We start from the raw sequence: 25,731 nt of genomic DNA on the forward strand, positions 1-25,731 counted from the left end.
CACACACACACACCCTGGTTTAAGGTTACACTCCTGCTTGGTCAGCCTGGTTGTGTGTGCTATTCAGAAGGAAAAGTCGAGTTCACAGAGCGCTTTGTGTCTCTGCAGCAGTGCAGGAGAAGTGAAGAAGCACATGGCAGCAGCTCTCCTCCTCTTCCTCCTCCTCTTCCTCTATCACAGACAGACAGTGAACACCTCTGCATCTGGCCAGCTGTTGGGTTTTGTCCTCACTGTACACGCTAAAGCTTTGTGTCAAAAATGCCAGCATCGGAATTGCAATTGAATGTCTTTTAGTTTTCCTCCTCCAAAGAATAAAAAAGACTCCTGCCAGCCTGTGTGTGTGATGTGATGAGAGAAAAATGCTCCGTCTCGGCCAAAAAATATGAAGAGCTTTGCCTTTTTCAGTCTGGTGGAAATTTTATTAGCCTAAGGCTCTCCTCAGAATAGAAAGGATTGTATGTTCGGTTCAGAATTAAACGTCTACCAGAGACGCTTTCTGACGTGACACTAATCACATGTCCTCATCTCTCCCAGACCAGGGGCTTCTCGTTGACACTGGGTTCTTATTTATCGAGCTCTTATTAAGACTGGGGGGAAAATGTCTGAATAAAAATAGTCTAACTACAAAACAAATGTTGTGTACATAAAGGCACTCAGGCCATCCTTAAAAATATTGGTTTGCAGTAACAGTAAAAAAAAAAAAAGTTTTTGATGATGGTGATGACGTAGGTATGACTTTAAACAAATTAGCATATCGTGACGTCATTTTATATATTTACAATACTTACTAAAATATAATTCATATTATTTTATTGCTTTTGTATTAGTTTGAAGAGTAAAAAAAAAAATTGGTCGGTCTTGACGCAAATTTACAACCGGCGAGTCGGTCGGACTTGAAGCAAAAAAAAAAAAATTGAGTCGGTCGGGTTACGGCAAACAGGAATATATTTAAGGATGGCCTGACACGTTAAAAACTGGTGTTAAAAACACAGAGAGCCAAATAAAGGGAGAGTTTATATTAAATCAACACTAAAAGGTTAAATAGAAGTTGTTTTTTTTTGTGTGGTTTTGTTTTTTTAAGTCTAAAATATCAGGTAATAAAAATTCGTCGTTGCTCTGGACATGTGCTTCACGTGAACTTCAGATCCAGAACTTTCCGGCCTCAGATGATTTTAATCTTCCTGTTTCTCTGTGATGAGGCGAGTCACGTCGCCTTCGCTGCTGTTACGGTACTCAGTTACTGTACATAGTCGTTGCTCTTGGTGTTTGTCCTCAGTATCGTCGTTGTACTGAAGTGAAATCCCAGAGTAAGTTTGTGTTGAACTGCTTGGGGTAAGTAGGGGAACAGACGGAGCTCGGAGGATCACGTGAGCTGGTCAGATGAGGCTGCAGGAGAGGAAGTTTTTCCTTTACACACAGTAGACTAATTGTGCTTCTCTTTTCACTATCTTTTTTTATTTTTAGACTTGCCTCTTATTTTGGGAAGAAAAGAAGTCTCTGTTCTGCAGTTAATCACACAGTGTGGAGTTCAAACTCATTTTGTGTTGACTGATTGAAGTCCTTTGTGTTGAGAGGTGAGTTGTGAGCTTGTGTGTGTGCTGAATAAAAGCATTGTGCCACATGTAATCTACACACACTTCTCTAGCTGTTAGAATATTAATCTGAATTATGTATTAGAGAAAAATATGGACCTCCACCTTCCCCGAGTCCTGTCCTCTGAAACCCGGGACGGATTTAAAGGTGGGGTCTCCGTTGTTTGAGAAATGCTTCGGAAAACCGAGTCGGGCCGACAAACAAAACGGAAATCAAAACAAACGTGTAGCCAATGAGCAGAAAGGGGCGGGGCTTGTCAATATGGGCGGAGAGAGTTTTCAGTGCGCATGTGTGATGTTAGCAGAAAGCGGTTTTAACATCGACATGGAGGATAAAAACAAAGAAAGAAAGCGAAGAAAGGCTTACGATAAGGACAAGAAGTAGGACCTGTGAATATGTGGCCGACTTTACTTAAGACGGCGAGGCGCTTTTTTCCTTCTCGATAGGTGAGTAACGTTGGTTTTGCTTTGTTACACAGAACTAATATATGCCTTTGTCCTTTACATCATTATGCTTGTGTGGCATTTTTGCTTGTTTGTTTATCTACAATCGTATTGTTCTTCCCTTCAGCTATGATAAAGACACGTTTCTTTCTGTTAGTCGCCTGGGTTACGTATGTATGTGTGGGCGGAGCTATCGATACGGGGGTGGGACCCGTTTGGGTTAGGGGCGTGTTTGTTTTGGTAATTTCAAATGTCAACATTGGCTTTCAAACAACACAGACACCACCTTTAATGTGATGATCCCACACGTTTTTTGGTGGTTTTTAGAGTCATAAAGTGTCGATAAAATGAACAAAATCACTTTGCAATAAGACTCCAGAATCTCAATACCAGTCTGATGAGCTGCTGCTGTAGAGAGACAACTAAAGTATAACGATCATGTAACAGATTAAAGAGCGCATTTGATGAGATGAACACGAGACAAGTGCAGAATGGGTCATCAAAAAAGATGTAAAGTTGTAGTGTTATTAATATTATTTTTTCTCTAGATGTGCATCTGGGATTGAAAATACCCAAGGAAAAAAAAACGCTCTGCTGAGAAACTGATAAACCGAGCGAGATCATGAAAGAAATTCCTGCTCTACTGAATCACATCACAAGGGTTAAAAAGGGCAGGTATTTTACACTCCCTGCTCCACTCAGGTTAGGTTTTAATTAACGCACTCTTCCTGGTGTTTGTGTCTATAGTAACGGGGACTGTAACAGCAGACAGACAGATTTTTATAACCCGAGACTAATAACAAACAGATTCCATCATGTTTTGAAGCGTGATAAATAATTGTTGATGTTATGTTAAGTTTTGTGTAAAGAGATGGAAGGAGTCTCCAGTTCCGGCGCTCTGTAACCGTCAGGATGTAAATTTCCTCCAGCATGTTTGGTAATAAAGTCTTTGTGGAATTGTATGAGAGGAATAAAACTCTGATTCTGTAACATATTTATACACGCTGTGTTTTTTTTTCCCCTGGTTATGACTTAATAAAGTGAGTGACGTGACATACGGCTAAGGACAATGACCCCATACTCAGAATTCGTTCTCTGCATTTAACCCATCTAAAGTGCACACACCGTGGACACACCCCCGGAGCAGTGGGCAGTTATGCCGCGGTGCCCGTGGAGCAGTTGGGGGGGTTCGTGCCTTGCTCGAGGGCACCTCAGTGGTGGTATTGCCGGCCCGAGACTCAAACCCACAACCTTAGGGTTAGGGGTCAAACTCTCTAACCATTAGGCCACGACTTTGTTTCCATATTGAAATAATTAGCGATGTTTCTTTACATTTGCTTATTTTTCCTGACTCGTGTGTACAGTGCTGCTCCTGCTGCATGGTGGAATGCTGTGTTAATGAATGCAACACTCCCAGCACTGCAGCTTTACCGGGCTTTTGGGAAATCGTTCATCTGAAGCGTGTGACTCTCAGAGCTTGAGCTTGACGTCAGAGCTTGAGCAGACTCGCTGCCTCGTGTGTGTGTGTGTGTGTGTGTGTGTGTGTGCGCGCGCACGTACGTGTGTGAGAGACTAAATTTTCCATGCTTCTGTGGAACTTGCAGTCTTCTCTGGGGTGCAAAAAAAAAAACCCTCACTGGATTAAAGTCGTATGCGAGACTCTACATTCACATTTATGTTATGAAGCTGTAATTTGTTAATCAACCAATCAACCAATCAAGCCATGACCTTGTTTTCTTTATGCGAATAAGCAACTTTGTGTGCACTTTTACATGTGAACTAGTAAATTTGTGCTGGTCAGGTCACAGGCTGTAATCTGATATTCAGACAGGCATCTAAATAAAAAAGCATGACCAGCACTTACTCAGCAGCTCAGGGGTGTTCTTTAGGGCTAATAAACATGTAAGCAACTTTCACCTCTCTCACATGTTATTCAGTCTGTGTGTGTGTGTGTGTGTGTGTGTGTGTGTGTGTGTGTGAGGTCACCGGTTTAGCGTTCTCTCTTCACACATTTATACGTTTACTCTGTTTATAAACAGCCTCTAAAACAATATATAATCTATGTCCCTGAACCACCACACACTCCTGTTCGCTCTTTGTCGAATTCAGAAAAGTGAAGCGAGGCTGTGATGTGAGTTGGAGAGTTATGTGGCATCTCGCTGGCAAGCTAACGCCTGCAGGATGCACTCTTATAATCTGCCCAGGAGTTGAAGCTATTTCCTGGTACTGTGGAAAAACCAGCAACTTTCTCCACCATTCTTCAGCCACAGCGCTCTCTCTCTCTCTCTCTCTCTCTCTCTCTCTCTCTCTCTCTCTCACACACACACACACACACACACACACTCCTTACCACAACCCTGCTGAACCAGGACAGACGATTCACTCCATGTCTGGGTTTGTGAGACTAGTTAAAGAGCTCTGAATCAAGCGTCAGAATTGAGCAGGAAAGTGTTGGATGTTACCACACACTCTGGTGCATGATCATGAAGACCTACAAGCTTATCTCAGTTATTACAGGAAGCTTTAAACACCAAACCATCCAACAGACAAACTGATTTTTACTTCCTCTCTGTCAAAGGCATGGTAAAGAAGACAGGATGTGATGTCACTATACATCCTGTATTCAGTTCAACTTAGTGTGAACAATGAACATTGTCGCAAAGCAGCTTTACGTCGGATCTATAAGTTTAGGCCCTAAAGAGCGAGTCAGAGGTGACGATTGTGAGGAAGAAACCTTGAAAGGAACCAGACTCACAAGGGAACCTCATCCTCAACCTCAACTGGGTGACACCAGAGCTTTGTTCTAGTTTTAACATGAAGTCTGTCTTATATAAGTAATCACGGGTGGAGCGCAAACCTGAACATATCGACTGCAGTCCGACGTCGTCTCCGTGATCTGTAGGTTGTTCTACCCACAGCAGGTCCATGAATCTCCAGGATCCATGTGGAACACGGCAGCAGCACAGAACAGCATCTGAGCAGAAGAGCATCATCAGGATGGAGCAGAGAGAGAGAGGGATTGGGAGAGAGATAGAGAGAGAGAGAATGGGGGGAGGGAGAGAGAGAGAATGGGAGAGAGAGAGAGTGGGAGAGAGAGAGTGGGAGAGAGAGAATGGGGGAGAGAGATACGCTCTCGATATGCCTATCGATATCCTCTTCTCTCTCTCTCTCTCCCTTGTCTCTTTCTCTCTCTCGCGATCTCTCCTATCTCGCTCTCCCCCCTTTTCTCTCACTATCTCTCTCTGTTTGCTCGCTCGCCTTTGCTCTCTCTCTCTCGCTCTCTCTATACTCTCTCCCTCTCTCTCTCCCTCTTTTTCTCTCTCTCTACTCTTCTCTCTCTCTCTCTCGCTCTCTCTCTCTCTCGCTCTCTCTCTCCCACTCTCTCTCTCTCTTTCTCTCTCCTATTCTCTCTCTCTCTCTTTCTCTTTGTCCATCTCCCTCTCTCTCTCTCTCTCTCTCCTATTCTCTCTCTCTCCCACTCTTTCTCTCTCTCTTTCTCTTTCTCCCTCTCCCTCTCTCTCTCTCTCCCATTCTCTCTCTCCCACTCTCTCTCTCTCCCATTCTCTCTCTTTCTCTCTCTCTCTCTCTCTCTCTCTAGAGAGAGAGAATGAAAAGATAAGGTATGCTTGTGTTAAACACAGTGTACACACCGTCCAAACATCTCAGTTCACCTCAGTTACTTTAAATCGTGCAAAGAAATGCCGAGTCTGCTGTGTACTCGTGCCAAAATCCCCTCGTGGTACTTTCAAAACCTTTTTTATTTTCACTCAGTCTCATATAGTAACGGTGGGAAATTCCCCTAAACGAAAGAAAAGTGTCAAGTTTACATCATGATACCCATAGGTGTGGAGGCCTGGGAAAGAGAAAAAACGTGAAACTGGGAGGAAAAACATTCCTGGAGAAATAACCAGTGATTAATGGCACGAATGTATTATATAATGTTTTGATGATAATGTGAGGTTTTAAAGGTGCGCAACATATCAACAAAACGTAATATCATGATGCTTGAATAAATACGGTTTTGCTATTATTATAACACCACGGAGAAGAAAGCATGAGCTTGTTAATGCTTTATAATGCAAATAAATTCTTAAATCGATTCAAATAAAAAAGCGTGTAAACGTTCAGCTAGAGATGGAGATCAAGACCGGGTGGTTTTACTTCTCTGTGCAAGGATGCCAAGGTGAGGCTGATAAAGATGACCGAAACAAAACTTTACAGATCGTGTAGGTCAAAATAATTGTTCACGTGACTGTTTTTTCCCACCGTATTTGACTGGTTTCCAGAATTCGGCCTCATCATCATCCGATGGGTTTTGCATGCCACCACACAACCTCAGAAGAAAAAGTGGTAAAATGAGAGTTTTCATCATCATTACTTATAAACCAGTTAAAGCTAAAGGTGATCCTCTGAACAATTGAACCTCTACAGTATTTTAGACATTCCACGTCAACCATTCAGCATGATACTGATTTGCTGTACTTTATATAGATGTGGAAATCATTGAAGCTCCACTGGAGTAGAACACTAGCACAGAGTGTTAGATAATTATTAACACAAGAGTCTGAAAGGGGAAGGACAAACATTGCTTAACAGAAATCTATCTCAAGTGAGTGTGAAGCTTTAATATAGCAAATAAACTAGCTCTTATCTTTGAAAATTGGGTTTGGAATTTATTGAAGGGTTCATTTATCATTTTTCATTTATAAACTGTTATAAACATTATAGGACTCCTCATAAAACTCCAATGATGCACGTTTCTGGCCTTGATAATAAAACTCTCTCTCATTCACTCATTTTCTACCGCTTATCCGAACTTCTCTGGTCTCGGGGAACCTGTGTCTATCTCAGGCGTCATCGGGCATCGAGGCAGGATACACCCTGGATGGAGTGCCAACCCATCACAGGGCACACACACACACACACACACACACACACTCACACACACACACACACACACTACGGACAATTTTCCAGAGATGCCAATCAACCTACCATGCATGTCTTTGCACCGGGGAAGGAAACCGGAGTACCCGGAGGAAACCCCCGAGGCACGGGGAGAACATGCAAACTCCACACACACAAGGCGGGGGTGGGAATCGGACCCACAACCCTGGAGGTGTGAGGCAAACGTTCTCACCACTAAGCCACCGTGCCCCCTGATAATAAAACTATATTCTCTAAAAGTTACGATACTTAAAAGACGATAAATAAAAATCGAGAATATTAATACGTTTTATGAACAACAATAAAGTTCACACACATTTAATTTCTCAGTGTGTTTTTTCTTAATCGATTTGAAGTTTAAGGTTTGAACTCGACGTCCCGCAGTAACGGCTTGCTTCGTCTTGACACGAGGCGTTATCCGAGCGTGCGTCTGTGTTCTGTATGTTCCCGTGTAGATCAAGAAGGGCAGCTCAGAAGCTTAACTCCAGAGTCGGGAGTCATGTGAGCGGGAGAGGATTAACGATCCTGAGCTCCTGTGTTTAAACACAATCCACAGCTTTGACCATGTAAACTTCTGGCTGTTCAAAAATGTGTGTGTGTGTGTGTGTGTGTGTTACAGCACTACTTATCTTTGTCTAGTTGTGCAGAACACAGACGCACGCTCAGATAACGACCTTATGTCAAGATGTTGTGAAAAAATAACATTGAGTGCTTTAGTCCAGTTCACTGTTCAAACAGAAATATTGATTTTTTCACTTTTCCTATCGATGCCACAGGTTAAAGTCTAAACCGGTTAAAGTGTAACAGGCTAAAACCAGGGGCTTCACTGCAACGATCGCTTCTGTTTCTGTGCTTTTTAAACTGTTAAAGTCAGAACACTATTCCAAAGATACAATAAGTATCTATAAGTATAATAAGTGTGTCTGTGTTCTGTATGTTCCTGTGTAGATCGCACTGAGGTTTCACCCGTCACAAGGCTGAAGAGCAGAGTCGGGAGTCATGTGAGCGGGACGGATTAACGATCCTGAGCTCCTGTGTTTAAACACAGTCTACAGCTTTGACCCTGTAAACTTCTGACTGTTCAAAATGCGTGTGTGTGTGTGTGTGTGTGTCTGTGTGTGTGTTACAGCACAGCACTTTAACTCGCATTACTCTAGTGTACGTGTTCACACACAACTCATCACGTTTCCTGTTAGGCGCCGATCGTCTGATCGCGAGCGGCGACTGTAGGAGGTTTTTTTTTCTTTCAAACTGATGTCCTGAATAGAATTTTATGACTTTGCTGCTGCTCACCACATCAAATGAGGTGGAGGAACCGTGTCTGCTAGCGTTGTGGAAAAAAACTGCAATCTGCAATTGCAAATCTAAACACCCTGATAGCTCTGACAGCTTGACTGCTTCCGATTATAAAAGATTGACAAAACTATGTTTTTTTTTAGAGCTACGCACATTTGTAGCTGGAACACTTTCCTTTTCAGGACATGAAATTTGGTGTCAAAGTTGGCTTAAAGTTTGAGCATGAAATTTTAAGAAGTTACTCGGATGATAATGTAATGTAGGTCCGGCTGCGTTGTAATTGATGTCCACATGGTGTTCCTAAGAAAAAAAACTGTAACTCTGCTGCATCAGAGGACATTTGTTTGTTTATAGAAGTTACTTATGATAGAATTAAAGGTCTTCCTTTTTGCCGTGACCGGAGCTGTCATTACACACCCACAACAGAATTTTGGTGAAGATCACAAAGATCACGCAGATTACTGAACAAAGCTGACAAAGGAGGTCACTTTTCATACTATAATAGTATTTTTTTAAAGTTAAAGTGTAAATATAGAAAAAAGACTTTTGTCTAACAAGTGTCTCCAGGCGTTGTCCTAGGGGAGCTCACTATTACAGAGGAGATGATTGAGTTACACCCAGGACATGAAAACACAGCTCTTACGCTGAACTCCAGCTCGAATGTTGAACGGAGGTTCGGGGCTCGGGTTACTTCTCTGATTTGATATCATTCGACCGGTCTTTACAGATGCAAGCACATGCTGACTGAAGCTGTTTCAACAAACGGTGTCGTCATGACGAAGGGACCGTCGACAATCCTGTTAAGCCTTGAGATCAATTAGTGGCTGATGTGAGAGATCTAAACTAGTTCTCAAAGAAAAAAAAAGTACAACCAGGTCTCTTATTATGTACATCATCAGATCTTAATGTTCTGGGTTTATATTAGGATGTAATTATGGTACAGGGTGTCCAAAAAAAAAACCCCAGGAACCAACAACGAGAGTAAAAATTACTCGTACCTTACAATTATTTACCACATATACTGTGTAGACGTTTTCTCAGTTGTCATGTCATGTTTGTTCGAGATATTTGGCTTGACGTAGAGTATTCGTTCAACGTAAAGTATTTCCTTTGGTTCTTGCCTTTTATCCATCAACATTCACATACTGTATATATTTTATTTATTTATTTTTTCCGCATCTCCATCAGATTTCAGTTACTTCCAGCTTTAGATTTTGAGATGCAATGACAAAAAAAAGACAGATGTACTGTCTAAAACGTGGCTTCCAATCATTTTAATTATGTCACAGTGTGAAACTGTTTATTTAAATGACTGACCGAGTTTATTTGTGGTGAGTGTACACATGCATGTTTAACCCTTTAAACATCATCTAAGGATGTTCTAATGACACAATTTTTTTTGACCTGATGTGACCTTTAATTGATTTTTTTTTTTTCAGTATGTCAGTGTCACATTGGGGCAAAACAACAGCGAGCACATTCAGTGCAGAGATGAGTAACTAAAATGGGGATGTGGCAGCTTAGAGCCTAGGGTTTTGGACCGTTGATCAGAATGGTTTAAGTTTGAATCCCAGCATCCACTGCTGAGTCCTTGAGCAAGGCCCTTTAACCCGCAGATGCTCGGATGTATAATATGTGATAAAATGTAAGTCACTCTGGATGACGCGTCTGCCAAATGATGTAAAAAAGGAAAGAAATTGGTGTTTTGACATTCACAGTTTATATTCAACACGAAACTAAAAGAAATCTGTGAATCTTGAAAAATGTGAATTGCCAGCTTTGAAAAAAACACTGTTTAACTTTGATCCAACACCATAAGTGCAAATACACTCAACATTAGTTCAACACTGGGGAATTTTCTGTGCACTGTTAAAAAAACAGACCAACACGCACATGGCTGACTAGAGAAAAATGGCATGAAAGCGATGTTCATGAGAAGGAACATTGATTTCGGGGAAAATGCCAGAAGTGAGTGTTATTTAAACCCACAATGAGGGTGAAACAGTGAATGACTGTGTCAAAAAAGGATGCAGGGGTGCCAGAGTGAGCCTTTTACCTCCGCTAACTAGGACCTTGTGGTAATAGTTGTGTCTTTAGCCACGTGTAAGAAAGTCCATACATGCATGCAGACTTGGAGATGTAATAAGTTCATAAAACTTTCCATGTTTCACTCAGACCTTTAGAGTGAGGACACACACACACTCACAGCCAACAAAAACACGGACTTTAACCTCAAAATAATTCAAATAAATTAAAGTTTACACAACGTCCTCCTCAGAACAAATGCTGACGTGACTAGCAAGTACAGTAGAAGAATCATATTCCCTCCGATTAGCATTGTACAAATGACTCGTTCTAGTAATGAATGGTTTCTTTTGTAGCATCTCACTGGCAGGGTGACTTTATTTAATGTGTTTATTTAACATGGACTCCAGGTACGTCTTCTGGAGACAGGTGACAAAATTCTTATTATCCTCAAGACAGTGAGACAAAAAAAAACCCCACATAAACCACTGAGGTCTTTTTATAGCTTCTATAATGAAAGTGAGAAGACCCACAACATGAAATGCAAATAGAAAATTATAGATAAATAAATAAATAAACAAACAAACAGTGCAGTCTTCTTCTTCAATGATAACTGTAACGATGTGTAGAAGATGACAATGTTAATCCTTCAATACACTATCCATGGTTCAGGTAACATCACAACATAGTTCACTACTTAATATACATCAGCATACTCAGAATCAGGTTTATTGACCAAGTGTGTGTGTGTGTGTGTGTGTGTGTGTGTGTGTGTGTGTGTGTGTGTGTGTGTGTGTGTGTGTATACCTGTTTAGTTATAGTTTCTGTAGGCTTCCATGTTTTCTGCACAGATCTGGCAACCACGAACTACCTCCATTGCGATTGGGAGGGTGTTTTCTGTAACACACACACAGACACACACACACACACAGACACACACACACACACACACGCACGCGCAGAGGCTAAACCGTTATCTTAGTTTGTCTGAAACACAGAAGAGAAGAAATACATGGAGGTTTCAGGAGGATATTTTAAATAAACCTACGGTGAAGATTTCCTTGGACTGAAGACAGAGAAAGGAGAAAGCAGGTAATGAACACGGTAAATAACAGAAGAACAGATTGAACCGTAACACAGCTGTGTGCTGAGGTAATGTTCATCCTTATCCAGTTAGCGTGTCGTGTCATTTCGGCGTGTCACTGTGTAAAACCTTCACTATTTAGGTCCTGGACTGGGGTTTTTAGCGTATTTTTAGAGGCCGACACAGAAAATGGTGTTGGTTCTTTGTGTTTTGGTCTCCGTTCTCTCTATCAGACCTGTTGTTGGCTGTGAACTAAAACTAAACTAAACTGTGTAGCAACTAACCGACATTCTGTTCATCCACTGGACCTGGAGGTGTGCGCGAGCTGAGTTTAGGCCCCACGCGCATAACGGTTCGCCTCAGATTTTTAATTAGATTTTTTTTTTAGATATTTAAACGAACCTGACCGTTAATATCGTTATAGCCGTTGAGCTAGCTAAGATCTAACGGTCTTAACAATATTCAGTTTTCGATTCAGTCTCTTATCAAGGTGCTTTTCTTAAACCATTTTTATTATAGATTATTATTCATATTTATTAAACCCTAAACAAATGTGTTAGGTTTTTTCCCCTTAAAATAACTATAATCCTATATTTCGCTTTGGCACAATGTTCATTAGACCCCATACACCACATACCCAGGTTTGTACACTCCTGACCATCACATTTATACAGTATATGGTTCTTCTCAATAAACCCAGCAGTACGCAGTTATACAGAATGTCTCCTGTGTGCAGAACTGTTACAGTTTTCCTTCATGGAACTGAGTCCAAAGCATGAAGTTAGCTTCATGAAGTCATGGTGTTGAGGTTATGGTTGGAGTGGAACAACTCCATGAACTGGAACTGGAGTCTCTTCGACATCCAGACATCAGATCTCGCTCTTGCTCGTGTTCTTGTAGCTGAATGAACACTAATCCACACGGCTACAATTCAAGAGAATAGTGAAGCTCATCGTAACGGGAAAGTTGGTCTAAATCTGAGGGAACGAGATCTTTAACGAGCACATACACGAATGCGATGGTCAGGTGTCCACAAACTTTTGGTTACATCCTATATCACTCTTTTTCTTATTTAATCAAGCTAACATTAGTCAAACTAACATATCCTCTGTGGACATTTTAGCTAGTTAATGGATATATTTGAACATATATTTAATTGTATTATTTAATGTCATTCTGTTAGACTGTGGAGCTTCTGGCACTAAAACAAATTCCTCACATGTGAAAACATGCCTGGCAATAAAGCTCATTCTGATTCTGATTCTGATTAGTTAATTATGTTGTTAATAGCTTGTTTGTGTACTTGGTTTTTGGTTGAATTCATAATTATTTGCCAAAATGGTGTTCTGTGATTGACCTTCATCACCACAGGTGTTTGTGTTCGGTTTTAAAATATATTACAGACACCACCGTCTTGTGTTAAATCAATCATAGTACCAGCTCCAGAGTTTCTGAGACACCATGGAACGTATTTATGGACGTATTTAGACCCGATATGAGTGTGTGGAGTGGTCTGTTCGTCTGTCTTTCTCTGGCCGTCTGTCTGGACACCCGACATCCTCTGTAGCCGACGATCTTGAGCCAAACGTTTTCAGGATTTATGTAGCTTTATCTTTACAGCCAGCAGATGAACAGATTAGAGTTTGGAACTGATCTAAACAGGTCACATCAAGGCCAAATTTCTGTATCCAAATTTTCTCTCCTCCAATTCCTGTTGTCCTGGTTTTAATGGTCTAGTGGTTTAGACACTAATGGAAGCTCTTCCTCTATACAGCGGCCTAATGTCAATCAGCTGCTTAGTCGATCCTTAGGGTGCTTATCGGGGAGTCGGCCATTATGAGCGCATTCTCAATCTGTTAATTCCCTTAATGCTCCACAGAACCCAGAGAGCATCAACACTCACTTGCAATGTCGACTTCATTTTTGAAAACCAAACTCTTAGCCGACTTTATACTACAATAGCCTGTGGCTCTCAGTTCATTACTTACTGCATGTTAGTGATTAACTACATTTGGTGTTCTGTACACAGATTATTTGAGTCTAAAGGTGTTTAATGTTAATGTTTTAAAATAAAAAGTCATCTAGCTTCTTTTTTTGTGCAGTTTGTATGACAAACCATTCTAAACAGTATAAGAAATGACACAATTCCGCCTAAGTACATTTTTTAAGTGGTCTTCCACACTTCGTTCTGATCGAGTGCTGGAATCACTGTTCGTACCCTTTTGTGTAGTTACAGTCACAGTTGACTTTGTAATGAGGTTGTACAAGTGTGAGGTTCAGCATGTTGTGCTGTTGTGTCTGAAGAGTTTTGTTTTCTCCACACAACCTCAGCATGATTTAAGCAAATGGAGTCCCACGAACTTCAACTTAAAAAAAAAAAAGAAGAAAAAGAAAAAAAAACTTGATTTACTTCCTCTATTTTTTATCTTCTAGTCGTCACTCATTCCCTCATGTATTCTCACTCTCACTCATTTCCTACCGCTTTATCCGAACTACCTCGGCTCACGGGGAGCCTGTGCCTATCTCAGGCGTCATCGGGCATCGAGGCAGGATACACCCTGCATGGAGTTCCCTCATGTATTGAGTTTTTTTTTTATTTATTAGAAACCGAGGCATGTCGAGTGGAGCAGCGTATTTAGTGCCGTTTGAATTCTAATCAGGATTTTAGAAGATGGATGGTTGACTTTGTGTTTAGTTTTGTGCTGAAACAGTTAAGCTATCAGATGGCTAAGGCTTGTTAGCATTTCTCAAGGAAAAGAGTCAGAATCGCAGTAGAACGCCTAATCGAGGCCAGAAAGTCAGTCAAACATTTCTCCATGGAGTGTGTGACTGTTTTTTTTTTAACCCGGTCTGACTTGCAGATACATTTACATTTACAGCATTTGGCAGACCTTCTCATCCAGAGTGACGTACAAAAGTGTGATGGACACAATGAAGTCTCCAGCAATGAACACATCATATACATCAAAACTGGTTCAGAGGAGGTCATCCTTAAAAATATCTTGGTTGGCAGTAACAGTAAAAAAAAATTTAAAAAAGGGTCAGTAGGTAGGTCGATATATATATTTTTTTCAATGTAAAAAAAAGTACAATTTTGGTGATGGTGATGACGTAGGTATGACTTTAAACAAATTAGCATATCGTGACGTCACTGACTGGGTCTTCAACCCGTGCCTTCGGGCGCATCATTGCAAACCTTATTTTGACGCTGGACAAAATAATTTTTTCCAGAACAAGTTAAAGTGGTGTCAAGCTGTTTTAATGAATTTTTTAGATGTATTATGGCGCCCGAACCCGTATGACTTTGAACGGTGGCCGCGAACATTTTGTTTACTGCAGCCGCAGCCATCATTACCGAGCGCGAACCGTCGACTCTGACAGTGAATGAGAGAATGAGACGAAGCGAATGCACAGGCCATAGTGTGACATTCGTTAAACCAATAGTGTAAACATAGATGACGTCACGGGTTTTTATTTAAAAGAAAGAACGTAGCCTTCGTTTGTATGTAGGTCAATTTATATACTTACAATACTTACTAAAATATAATTCATTTTAGTAATTTATTGCTTTTGTATTAGTTGTTTGAAGAATAAAAAAAAATTGGTTGGTCTTAACACAAATTTACAACCGGCAAGACTTAAAGCAAAAAATAAATAAATAATTGAGTCGGTCCTAAATTGACAGGGTCGGTCGGGTTACGGCAAACAACAATATTTTTAAGGATGGCCTGAAGGATTCCATCAGTTTTTAAACTTGTTGGGGGAAAATCTAGCCTTTTTTAATTCTAAAATTTAGGTGCCAGTTTAAGTAAAATAGTTTAATAAAAACCCGTGACGTCAAGTCATGTGACAATAAAGGTGACTTGACTTGACTTGAAGTGTTTAAGAAAGAGGAAAGTCTTCACCAGACCACAAAGTCTTGAGGACAGTCAGTGACTCCGCTGTTTGGATGTCTGTAAAAAGTTCACTCCATCTCCCCGGTGCTAGAACCCTGAGAGATGGTGGGAGCAGTCGGGCAGTGCTAGAAGATATACAAGACACCTGAGGCAGGACACTAAGGTGACGAGATTAACTGTAACTTCATTCAGCTCCTGACCTTCTGACCTGTGGCTCTTGGTGTTAAATTGAACATCTGGAGTTTTCCCAGCTGAAGTACATTTTAATAACATCATTAAGGTAATCAGCAGAATCTGATCGTTACAAAGCTCTGACACTGTATTCTCCTTGCATACATAAACATCTTCGCCAGATCAGCGATTGTTCCAGCGTGAGTGCAGTTACTATGGGAACAAGAAAGTATTCGAATCAGAATGTGCACAATAATGTTAATATAAATCTTAACATGAAGCTGTGACGTGCATCTGAGCTTCTGTCCGAGCTTGTGTTGAGTGTTTATCAGTCAGAGATGAGTGTGTGTGAGTGTGTGTGTGAGGCAATGGCTCTTGTCCATCCATCTCACACCTTGCTAATTATTAACACACTCACCTGGTGAACATTTAGCCATAGGAGAATATTCATGTTTGGGAAAAGGGAGGGATGCCATGCAGCTGGAAAAAATAGAAAAAGATTAAACAAAGGGAAGAATGTGAATTTGTTCAGACTGAGGAATGATCGATGGAGTAAATTTGAACAAGGAGCTACAAGACAAGACATTTTTGAAATCTTTCCAGCAGATTTATTTTCACGTTGTAAGGTTTTCAGGCGTCGCGGATAAAAACGTACAAAAATTCCCAGATCTTCACAAGTCCATCTGACCGCTTGCTCTCGGCACCTGCTTTGTTCCGTTAAAGGGTAAGATTCCTGAATTGGGCTCCAACTCCTCCTGTGCTACTTATTTTATTTAAGACTGTTTATGTAAATGAAGCATGACTGTTTCCATCCTGTTACTGAAATATTCAGTAAGAAATATTCAGAACAATAAGAAAATAAAAAATTCTAGGTCTGAAAATAAATTGTCATCAAATTCAGATTTTCAACACTTTTTATTTAGATTTTTTTTTTCATTCAAGAGAACGAATGTGTAGAAAGTATTGATATGATTTTTTTATTACAATTTTTGAAAAATCTTTTTAAAATTTTCCCCTTCTACGTAACCGAACAAACTATGCATTGTTAAATGTTAGAGTACAGAGACCCAGTCTCACCGAGCCCGTTCTGGGGCATTCTCAAGATTCTGGTGATTTTGGTGATTGGCGGTTTTGGTGATGATTGGTGATTTTGGTAATTGGTGGTGGTTTTGGCATTTGGTGGTGGTTTTGGCATTTGGTGGTGATTTTGGTGATGATTGGTGGTGATTTTGGCGATTGGTGGTGATTTTGATGATGATTGGTGGTGATTTTGGTGATGAATGGTGGTGATTTTGGCGATTGGTGGTGATGATTGGTGGTGATTTTGGTGATGATTGGTGGTGATTTTGTGCGATTGGTGGTGATTTTGGTAATTGGTGGTGGTTTTGGTGATTGGTGGTGGTTTTGGCATTTGGTGGTGATTTTGGTAATTGGTGGTGATTTTGGTGATGATTGGTGGTGATTTTGGCGATTGGTGGTGATTTTGGTAATTGGTGGTGATTTTGGTAATTGGTGGTGATTTTGGTAATTGGTGGTGATTTTGGTGGTGATTTTGGCGATTGGTGGTGATTTTGGTAATTTGTGGTGATTTTGGTAATTGGTGGTGATTTTGGCATTTGGTGGTGATTTTGGCGATTGATGGTTGTTGTTGCTGCTGTTGTGTTTGAGGACATGGAGCTTAACATAAAACAGGACAGAACTGTAGCTTGTTTGTTGCATGAGGCTGTTCTCACACTGCCCACAGGTCTCAGACCAGCACACAGCTGCATCACTTTTACTTTCATTTGCAGATAAAAAAGCGATATGTGATTTGTGGTTTTGTTTTGTTTTTTAAATGCAGTGCAGCTCAGAACAGTTGTTGCTGTTGTTTTTCTCTCAACGTGTCATATGTAGAAAGACTCTCGAGTCTTTTTACAGAAAGTCATCAGAATAACGTACACGGTTAAAGAGCTACAAATGTGAACACAAAGGAGGTGAAGCCGCGTCAGACGTACGAGTAACACCATCCACGGAGATAAACCGGGTTTCTTCCATTCCTTTGCTGAAAAACACACACAGGTTTATTAAAGACAACATGAAACCTAAAGAGTAACATTAACACCAGTGAAATTCACATCTGATAGATATGCAGATTAAAGTCACAGTTTTGGTGAAGGGTGTTGTTTCAATCAGCCAACGATAAATGTTTCTATAACAGAGAGGAATCTATAACGAAACTTGTTTTAAAAAAACCTTGAGATGTTACACGATACCATGTGAGAACTATGTGGAACGCTGGCGATCTGCTAGACATGCGAGATCATGAACTGACTGATGAAAAGCTAAGTCAGATCGGACTAGGCATCATCATCCAGATTCCTGTCAGAAGGTACATCTGCCTTTACACGTGGACACATGGTGGATTCCCTTAGAGTACAGAGTCTTATCGGTGAGGGCATGGATACTGGTCTAAAGCAGCACCAAAGTGCTAGTTCAGGTACTTTTAAGAAGTGAAAGATCTTTAGATGTCATGACGTAAAAACTCCAGTCTCAGCTGGAAGTTCATTCAGCATCTATGTATTTCCAGCAGGAGCATCTGAGTGAGCGTGGATCAGTGTGAGCTTTGAGCTCAGAGCCTACTGGTGTAGTTGTGGTGATGCAATAAAACTACAGGAAGCCAGTTGTGGAAGCACAGCAGTTGCGTGGTGGTGTAAGGAGAACTTCTGAAGGTTTGAAAACCTCCTGGATCAGTTGAGGTGAATGAATGGAGCTCAGAGAGGTAGTTCTGCCAGGTGTCCTAAAAATCCTCAACAAGTCTCCTTAAGAGAGGGAGTGAAATTCTGAAAGACCTGTGAGGAGACGTGTGAGGAGACATGTGAATAGACCTGTGGGGAGATGTGTGGGGAGATGTGTGGGGAGATGTGTGAGGAGACGTGTGGGGAGACGTGTGAGGAGACGTGTGGGGAGATGTGTGAGGAGACGTGTGAGGAGACCTGTGGGGAGACGTGTGAGGAGACCTGTGGGGAGACGTGTGAGGAGACCTGTGGGGAGACGTGTGAGGAGACGTGTGAGGAGACCTGTGGGGAGACGTGTGAGGAGACGTGTGAGGAGACGTGTGGGGAGACGTGTGAGGAGACGTGTGGGGAGACGTGTGGGGAGACGTGTGAGGAGACGTGTGAGGAGACGTGTGGGGAGACGTGTGGGGAGATGTGTGAGGAGACGTGTGGGGAGACGTGTGAGGAGACCTGTGGGGAGATGTGTGAGGAGACGTGTGGGGAGACGTGTGAGGAGACGTGTGGGGAGATGTGTGAGGAGACCTGTGGGGAGATGTGTGAGGAGATGTGTGAGGAGACGTGTGAGGAGACGTGTGGGGAGATGTGTGAGGAGAAGTGTGAGGAGATGTGAGGAGACGTGTTAGATGTGTGTGATGTTTACACCTGAGTAATAATCCTAATTGTAAGTGAATGTAACAATGACAACGTTATATGTATTCTACAAATTGAACTATTATTTGTTATTTCAGTAACAAACTAACATAACACAACTAACATAACACAACTAACATAACACAACTAACATAACACAACTAACATAACACAACTAACATAACACAACTAACATAACACAACTAACATAACACATATTGAGACACATTACTAACATAACACATTTCTAAGTTCTTATGGCTGGGTGAAGCAACAATTTATTTTTGTCATATCAACGATTCTTTCCGATTTTTGACTAATCGTATATGTAACAAGATGTTTTTGTTTCGACTGTATCATCAAATCGATCCGAACTCCACAGAAAACGTTTTATTAGCGTCTATAATAAACGAGTCGTATATTATTTAAAGTCTCATGTCGTCATGATTAGAAACATTGGTTTCCGTCAGCAGCCTGTTTGACCACGCTAACTACAGCGCTAACGCTATCAGCCTGTTCGAGAAGATTCAACGCTACAACGATGACATTTTAAAACTTTCTTTCTTTCTTCTTTCTTTCTTCTTTTCTCTAAATATAAACAACCAATTTTCAAACAAACCGACTTGATAGAATTTTTTTACAGACAACTTTTTGACCATTCACTTTTTTACACAGTGAAATGTTATTTTGCTTCTTTTTACTTCAGATATTTTTGTTTGAAATGATATTTATGGTTCTTTGGGCCATCTTTAAAAATATTTTGGTTTGCAGTAACAGTAAAAAAAAAGAAAGGGTCAGTAGGTAGGTCTAACTTTTTTTTTAATTCAAGTTTCAAAGGTGATGGTGATGACGTAGGTATGACTTATCGTGACGTCACTGACTGGTTCTTCATCCCGTGCCTTCGGGCGCATCGTCGTAAACCTTATTTTGATGCTGGACAGTTTTTCCAGAACTTCCTGCCAAGTCAAAGCGGTTTCAAGCTGACTTATTAAAAAAATAAAATAAATAATAATAAATAAGTAATTGAGTCTGTCCTAAATTGACAGGGTCAGCCGGGTTACGGCAAACAAGAATATTTTTAAGGATGGCTTTAGTTTGAATTTTTTGCATAAGTGAGACTCAAAGGTTTGTGATATTTAACAAAAAAGGAATAATTTCTGGGGTTATTAATAATAATAATAATAATAATAATAATAATAATAATAATAATAATAATGGGGTTTATTGGTTGTAAGGGGTCATCACAGGGACGTCGTTGCTCGATGAAACTTTTGGACTGTTCACTTTTACACTCTTTCCAAATGTCCAGTGTGTTTGTTCAGCTTTGTTTACACACCTTGCACTTTCGCTGCTGTCATCTTCATCATTCTCTTCAGACTGATGTATGGATTAGATTCATGTTGCACTTGTCATGTTATTTGTTCATGTGGTCAGGTGTGTGTGCGCTTATTTACTTTCGGCTTTCGCTGTTGGATTTCCTCAAACTACATCAGCTTCCTGGAAACACCGTGTTTAGCGGTCCATCAACACCACCAACTGTACTGCGGTGGAACGTTTTCATGGCGAACAACCTGCTTGTTTTTCTGTCTTTCTGTCTGTTCGTCTGTCCTGATGACTTGGAGCTCCAGGTTTTTTCTGGTCCGATACAAAGTGCACACACCGGACACTCCTTATACGTGTACGTGTGTATGTGTGTGTAGGTTGTGTGTGTGTTGTGTGTGTATGTATGGGTGAGAGTGTGTTTGTATGTATTTGTGAGTGTGTTTATGTCGTGTGTATGTATGGGTGAGAGTGCATGTTGTGTGTGTGTGTGTGTGTATGTTTTGTGGGTATGTTGAGTGTGTGTGTGTATGTTTTGTGGGTATGTTGAGTGTGTGTGTGTGTGTGTGTGTGTGTGTGTGTGTGTGTGTGTGTGTGTGTTTGTGCAGCACTTGGTTCATTGTGTCCTGCACCGTCATTCGGACTGCATAATTCTTCTGGACATTTACAGCTCAGTTCCTGAATTTCTGCCACCCAAAATATGCTGTTTTAAACAACAACAAATGTAATAATAGATGTTACTGATTCTTATTTTCTTTCTTTCTTTCTTTCTTTCTTTCTTTCTTTCTTTCTTTCTTTCTTTCTTTCTTTCTTTCTTTCTTTCTTTCTTTCTTTCTTTCTTTCTTATACTCCTCTCTCTCTCTCTCTCTCTCTCTCTCTCTCTCTCTCTCTCTCTCTCTCTCTCCCATCTCTCTCTGTTCTTCTCTCTATCTGTCTGTCTGTCTCTCTCTCTCTGTTTCTCTCTCTCTGTTCTTCTCTCTATCTGTCTGTCTCTCTCTCTCTCTGTTCTTCTGTCTGTCTCTCTCTCTCTCTCTCTCTCTCTCCATGTCCTTCTCTCTGTCTGTCTCCCCCCCCCTCCCTGTCGGTCTGTGTCTCTGTCTGCCCCCCCCCCCCTCTCCCTGTCTGTCTGTCTCTCTTGTCTGTCTGCCCCTACAGGTGAAGCAGCAGATGGTACCATGTAAATTCCTGAGGACCATGAAGGTCACACACAAGCTGCTGTTTGCTCTGTGCCCCATGCTGGTGCTGGGCTTTATCTACTACTCCTCTGGGAAGCTTCACCTCCACATATGGGGGTACAAATCACGTGAGTGACGTTTTTCTGCTCCTGTCTCCTTTATCTGCACTCACACGCTCTGTCCTCATGTTGCGCTTCACGGTGTTTGTTGTTTAGTTTAACCGTTAAACTTTATCCCTGACTAGTGTGTGTGTGTGTGTCCTTGTGTGTCCTTGTGTGTGTCCATCTCACGCCACACTCTCGTCTTCTATGCGTGTGTGTGTGTGTTTGCGTGTGCGTGTGTTTTTGCTTGTGCGTGTATGTCTATGTCACACCATACTCTTGTCTCCCGTGTGTGTGTTTGCTTGTGTGTGTCTATGTCACACCACACTCTTGTCTCCCGTGTGTGTGTCGTATGTGTGTGTGTTTATACACGGGGCTGAAGGCGCCGTGGTCGTCACGGGAACGGCTTATATCGTTTGTTTCATGTTTTATGATGCGACGCGTCACAGATTCACGACGATAAACTTCTTCACCACCTTCTTGGATTTTATTTTATTATTTTTATTTCATTCGTTTAAAAGTTTCTGTCTGGTGAAACATCACAGGAGCAAACGAAAATACTACAGATCAATAAAGTACAAAACTTTATTAAACATTAAAACTTTTTTAGTTTAAAACTTTTCTTGAAACCGAACAGAATTGTTTCATGAAAACAAGATTTAAAAAAAAGTTTAAAAAAAATTGCAGACTTAACATGATTTTATTTTCCCAAATATTTACTTATTTTTGTTTGTTTGTTTGTTTGTTTGTTTTTAGTGAGTGATGATCTTTAGTCTGTAACACTCTAGTAATTATTATAAATAAAATAGATATAAACCCTTTTTACAGATCAGATTAAATATTTCCTTTTGCTCAACTTTATAAGTTTCTATTTATCGAGAAATTACAAGAATATTAATGTTTAAAAAATAGTTTAAATATTTGTGTCAATAATTTAATAATGTTTATAATAATATAAATCCTGTATACAAATAACTATGGTTAAAATGATAAGATCGATAAACGACATATCCGGGAAAAATAAAAATAAGACGTGCGAAAGTTTGTGACAGTTCATTTGTGAAATTCTCTGGTTTGTCCAGCAGAGGGCGCAAGAAAACAGTGAAGGGAGTTTAGACTGGAACAGATGTGTGGACTTTACTGTGATATGCAGTCTGAAGTCTGAAGTGACGTGTAGAATTTACTACCAATCTAAAAATAAAAAAATAAAAAAATTGAAAAAAGAAGACGACTAACAAGCCGCTGGTGCAGGTGAGAAAGTTACAAACAATTCAACGTCACGTGTAACACGTGAGACAACATTCGCACGAGGAAAAGTCGAGTGGAAACAAACAAACAAACAACAACAACAACAAAACAATTATATTCTTCACCGTAAAGTTTTTTTCTCCACCCTACGATTCGTGACTCTGGGTTTGGCTGCAGCTCTTTGATGATGTCATCTCCTTACTTACATCTCCTTGTCAGAATATGACAGAAGAGCACAACACAAATTCTCTCTTTATTCTCAGTTTAAAAGTATTCAGAACAGAACCTACCATATAAGGTCAAAAAGTCTCGAAAAAGTGTGTGTGTGTGTGTGTGTGTGTGTGTGTAGACTTAGCTTGGCTGCTTTATAGATAGTTTTCTAGTCAGTGATTCCAGACCAAAGCGCATCACTCAGTGCTCCAGTGAAATTAAAGTCCTGGCTGGAGAAAAAAAATATAGGGAGATTTTTTTCCCAGAATTCTGCAGTCTGGTGGTATTCCAGGTGGTATTCAATGTCCAGAAATTGGGTTCCAGAGCTGAAAATCTGATCACAAACCTCTCATCCAGAAACTTTCCAATTAAATAATATCAATTTAATTATACAAAATATTCTCTAATTAATTACTTTGGGTTTATAATTGAACTCCACTGAAGTGTGTGGAACACCGATGGCTTAGACACCTATGGCTTAGACACCGATGGCTTAGACACCGATGGCTTAGACACCTATGGCTTAGACACCGATGGCTTAGACACCGATGGCTTAGACACCGATGGCTTAGACACCGATGGCTTAGACACCGATGGCTTAGACACCGATGGCTTAGACACCGATGGCTTAGACACCGATGGCTTAAACACCTATGGATTAAACACTGTTAGATTAAACACTGTTAGATTAGACACTGTTAGATTAGACACTGTTAGATTAGACACCTATGGATTAAACACTGTTAGATTAGACACCTATGGATTAAACACTGTTAGATTAGACACCTATGGATTAAACACCTATGGATTAGACACTGTTAGATTAGACACCTATGGATTAGACACCTATGGATTAGACACTGTTAATTAGACACCTATGGATTAGACACTGTTAGATTAGACACCACCCACCCCCGAGACTGGAGACTCCTTCAACACATGCTCATAAAACAAACATTGACACTTTAACGGCATACGGTGAAGGAGCTGTTACTAGAGGTCTTCACGGGTCCACTTAGATCCGAAAACCCGAGGTCCGCCCCGAGACCCGAGCGGGTTCAGGTGTAAGAGTTTTACGTGTGCCTCGGACACGGGTTGGGTAAAATAATAGTGGCGTCAGGTAATTTAAAATAAATGAGTTTTTACCGAACAGACCTGAGAAGACCCGAACTACTGTATCTCGCGTGTGTGCATCGACTCGAGTCCTTTTCCAACCTCTCCTTTTGTCTTCATTAAAAAAAAAATAATTTATGCACGTCGGGTTCGGGTAAAAAGTGCTTCGGGTCACTTCGGGTCGGGCACATTTTTTAGACCTGAGAAGACCTCTAGCGTTACTATAGTAAAACTAGCATACAAACCTGTGCTACAGTCAGAGCTGCTGTTCTAGAGAATAACTCGGCTCTTCCTCTGGACCAATCACAGCGCAGAAGCCATCAGCGCTCGCCTGCACATGTCTGTACTTTACAGTGCGAATGTCTCCTGAACACACTGATATTTTGAGACAGGAAGCGAGAGCACTTTTGTTAAAACAGCGCTAAACATTTCGGGATTTACGACTTATTTATGTTTTTGCCATAAACACATGATGTTTAGTTTCGTGTCTTTCCTGAAAACTTCCCCTCACCGTATTTTTAGCCCAAACATTTAAAAAAAAAAATTCTCTTAATAATAAATAAATCTTGTTTCTAATCTTAGCAGCGGTAAAGTGTCGACGAATAAATCCCGCCTTGTCGATTCCGGCGGATCGTGTCGTCGCGCGTGGCGCCGGAGCTACGCGTCCGTGTGCTTTGACGGCTCTGTTGCTTTTCAAAACTCGTCAGAGCTTCAGTCCGTGTTTTCCTCTAAGTCGTCTTCATCATCCCCAACTTCTGTGCACCAGAGAAAAAAACAGTTTTGGGGGAAAAAACAGAAACGCAGCCGGATTAATTATAAACAGTGCTATTCAACAGCTGTTCTGGGTTTATTTTGGAAAATTACGCAGACCTGGGAAGGGTTTTCTTTGAACCTGACTCCTGTTATGCAAGCCCTTGTGCTCGAATTGTAAAGATGAATCGCAGTCAGTGGCTTTGAAAGGGTAAGTGGGAAGGAAGCGCAACCCTTTTTGTGATGATGAATAACAAAAGAGAGGGTAAAAACGCAGCAATGTGTTTGGCATGAGCGCCCGGGTCGCGCTTCACAAAGGTCTCGGCGTGTCGACGGCGGCTCGTCTCGCTCAGACATGTCACTTTCATCCTCGCTGCATCCGTTTGTTTCACACGAGCACAGGGACGAGATCGGACGTCTGAACCCACGCCGACATCATCACCCAGACTGCTGCTAGCTTCGTCTTCCTCATTCGCCTCACACATTATTATTATTATTATTATTATTATTATTTAAAATGTAATGTTGGTTCCATCAGTGGTTCTGTCCTGCCTTCATGAGCATCTTCATCGTCTCTGGCTAACAGCTGGTGTCTGAACAAAGCCCTAGTGTTTTCTGAGCATTTGGTTTCTTTCCTTAACATTTTTATAGCATTCCTCTGACTGATTCTGCCTCATTTCTTTGCAAAGGCTTAGTTTCATGTTTGTCCGTCCTGCAGAAACGTTATTACACTTTTTAGCTCCTTCGCTCTCTCTGTATTCGCGAGTTGTCTCCGCTTTTTTTCTCTGTCAGCTCCATGTGCTCTGATCTCCATGTCTGTGCTGGACTTGAGCTCCTCAGCTCCCTGTCAGCGCTTTGTCCCAAGTGCCTATCCCGAACTCCATGGTTCTGGAGCAGGTCTAGATGTATCTGTCTTAGCCATCTGAAGAACGCTTTGTAACTCAGCAGCAGGGAC

At 41.0% G+C, this 25,731-nt stretch overlaps 1 protein-coding gene and 1 long non-coding RNA gene across 9 annotated transcripts in view; one reads left to right on the plus strand and one right to left on the minus strand.

The window, feature by feature from the left end:
* Positions 1-856: 856 nt before the first annotated feature.
* On the minus strand, positions 857-11,243 carry LOC113650167. The gene is made up of 3 exons (XR_007139090.1): positions 11,112-11,243; positions 4,894-5,010; positions 857-1,386 (listed from the first exon to the last, which is right to left on the minus strand). It is a non-coding gene; the product is annotated as an uncharacterized LOC113650167 (long non-coding RNA).
* Positions 11,186-25,731, plus strand: part of st3gal3b (ST3 beta-galactoside alpha-2,3-sialyltransferase 3b) — a 52,015-nt gene continuing 37,469 nt past the window's right edge. For 4 of the 8 annotated variants that reach the window (XM_047806187.1, XM_047806188.1, XM_047806189.1 and 1 more), the window contains exons 1-2: positions 11,204-11,408; positions 21,335-21,482. In XM_047806187.1, coding sequence (XP_047662143.1) covers positions 11,400-11,408; positions 21,335-21,482 — 157 coding nt within the window. In that variant the 5' untranslated portion in view covers positions 11,204-11,399. Of the gene's footprint in view, positions 11,409-21,334; positions 21,483-25,731 lie in introns of all 8 variants that reach the window. The other 4 variants (XM_047806191.1, XM_047806186.1, XM_027158315.2 and 1 more) reach the window with 4 other exon arrangements.

The sequence above is a fragment of the Tachysurus fulvidraco genome, chromosome 22, assembly GCF_022655615.1.
Source record: "Tachysurus fulvidraco isolate hzauxx_2018 chromosome 22, HZAU_PFXX_2.0, whole genome shotgun sequence".
Taxonomy (NCBI): Eukaryota; Metazoa; Chordata; class Actinopteri; order Siluriformes; family Bagridae; genus Tachysurus; species Tachysurus fulvidraco.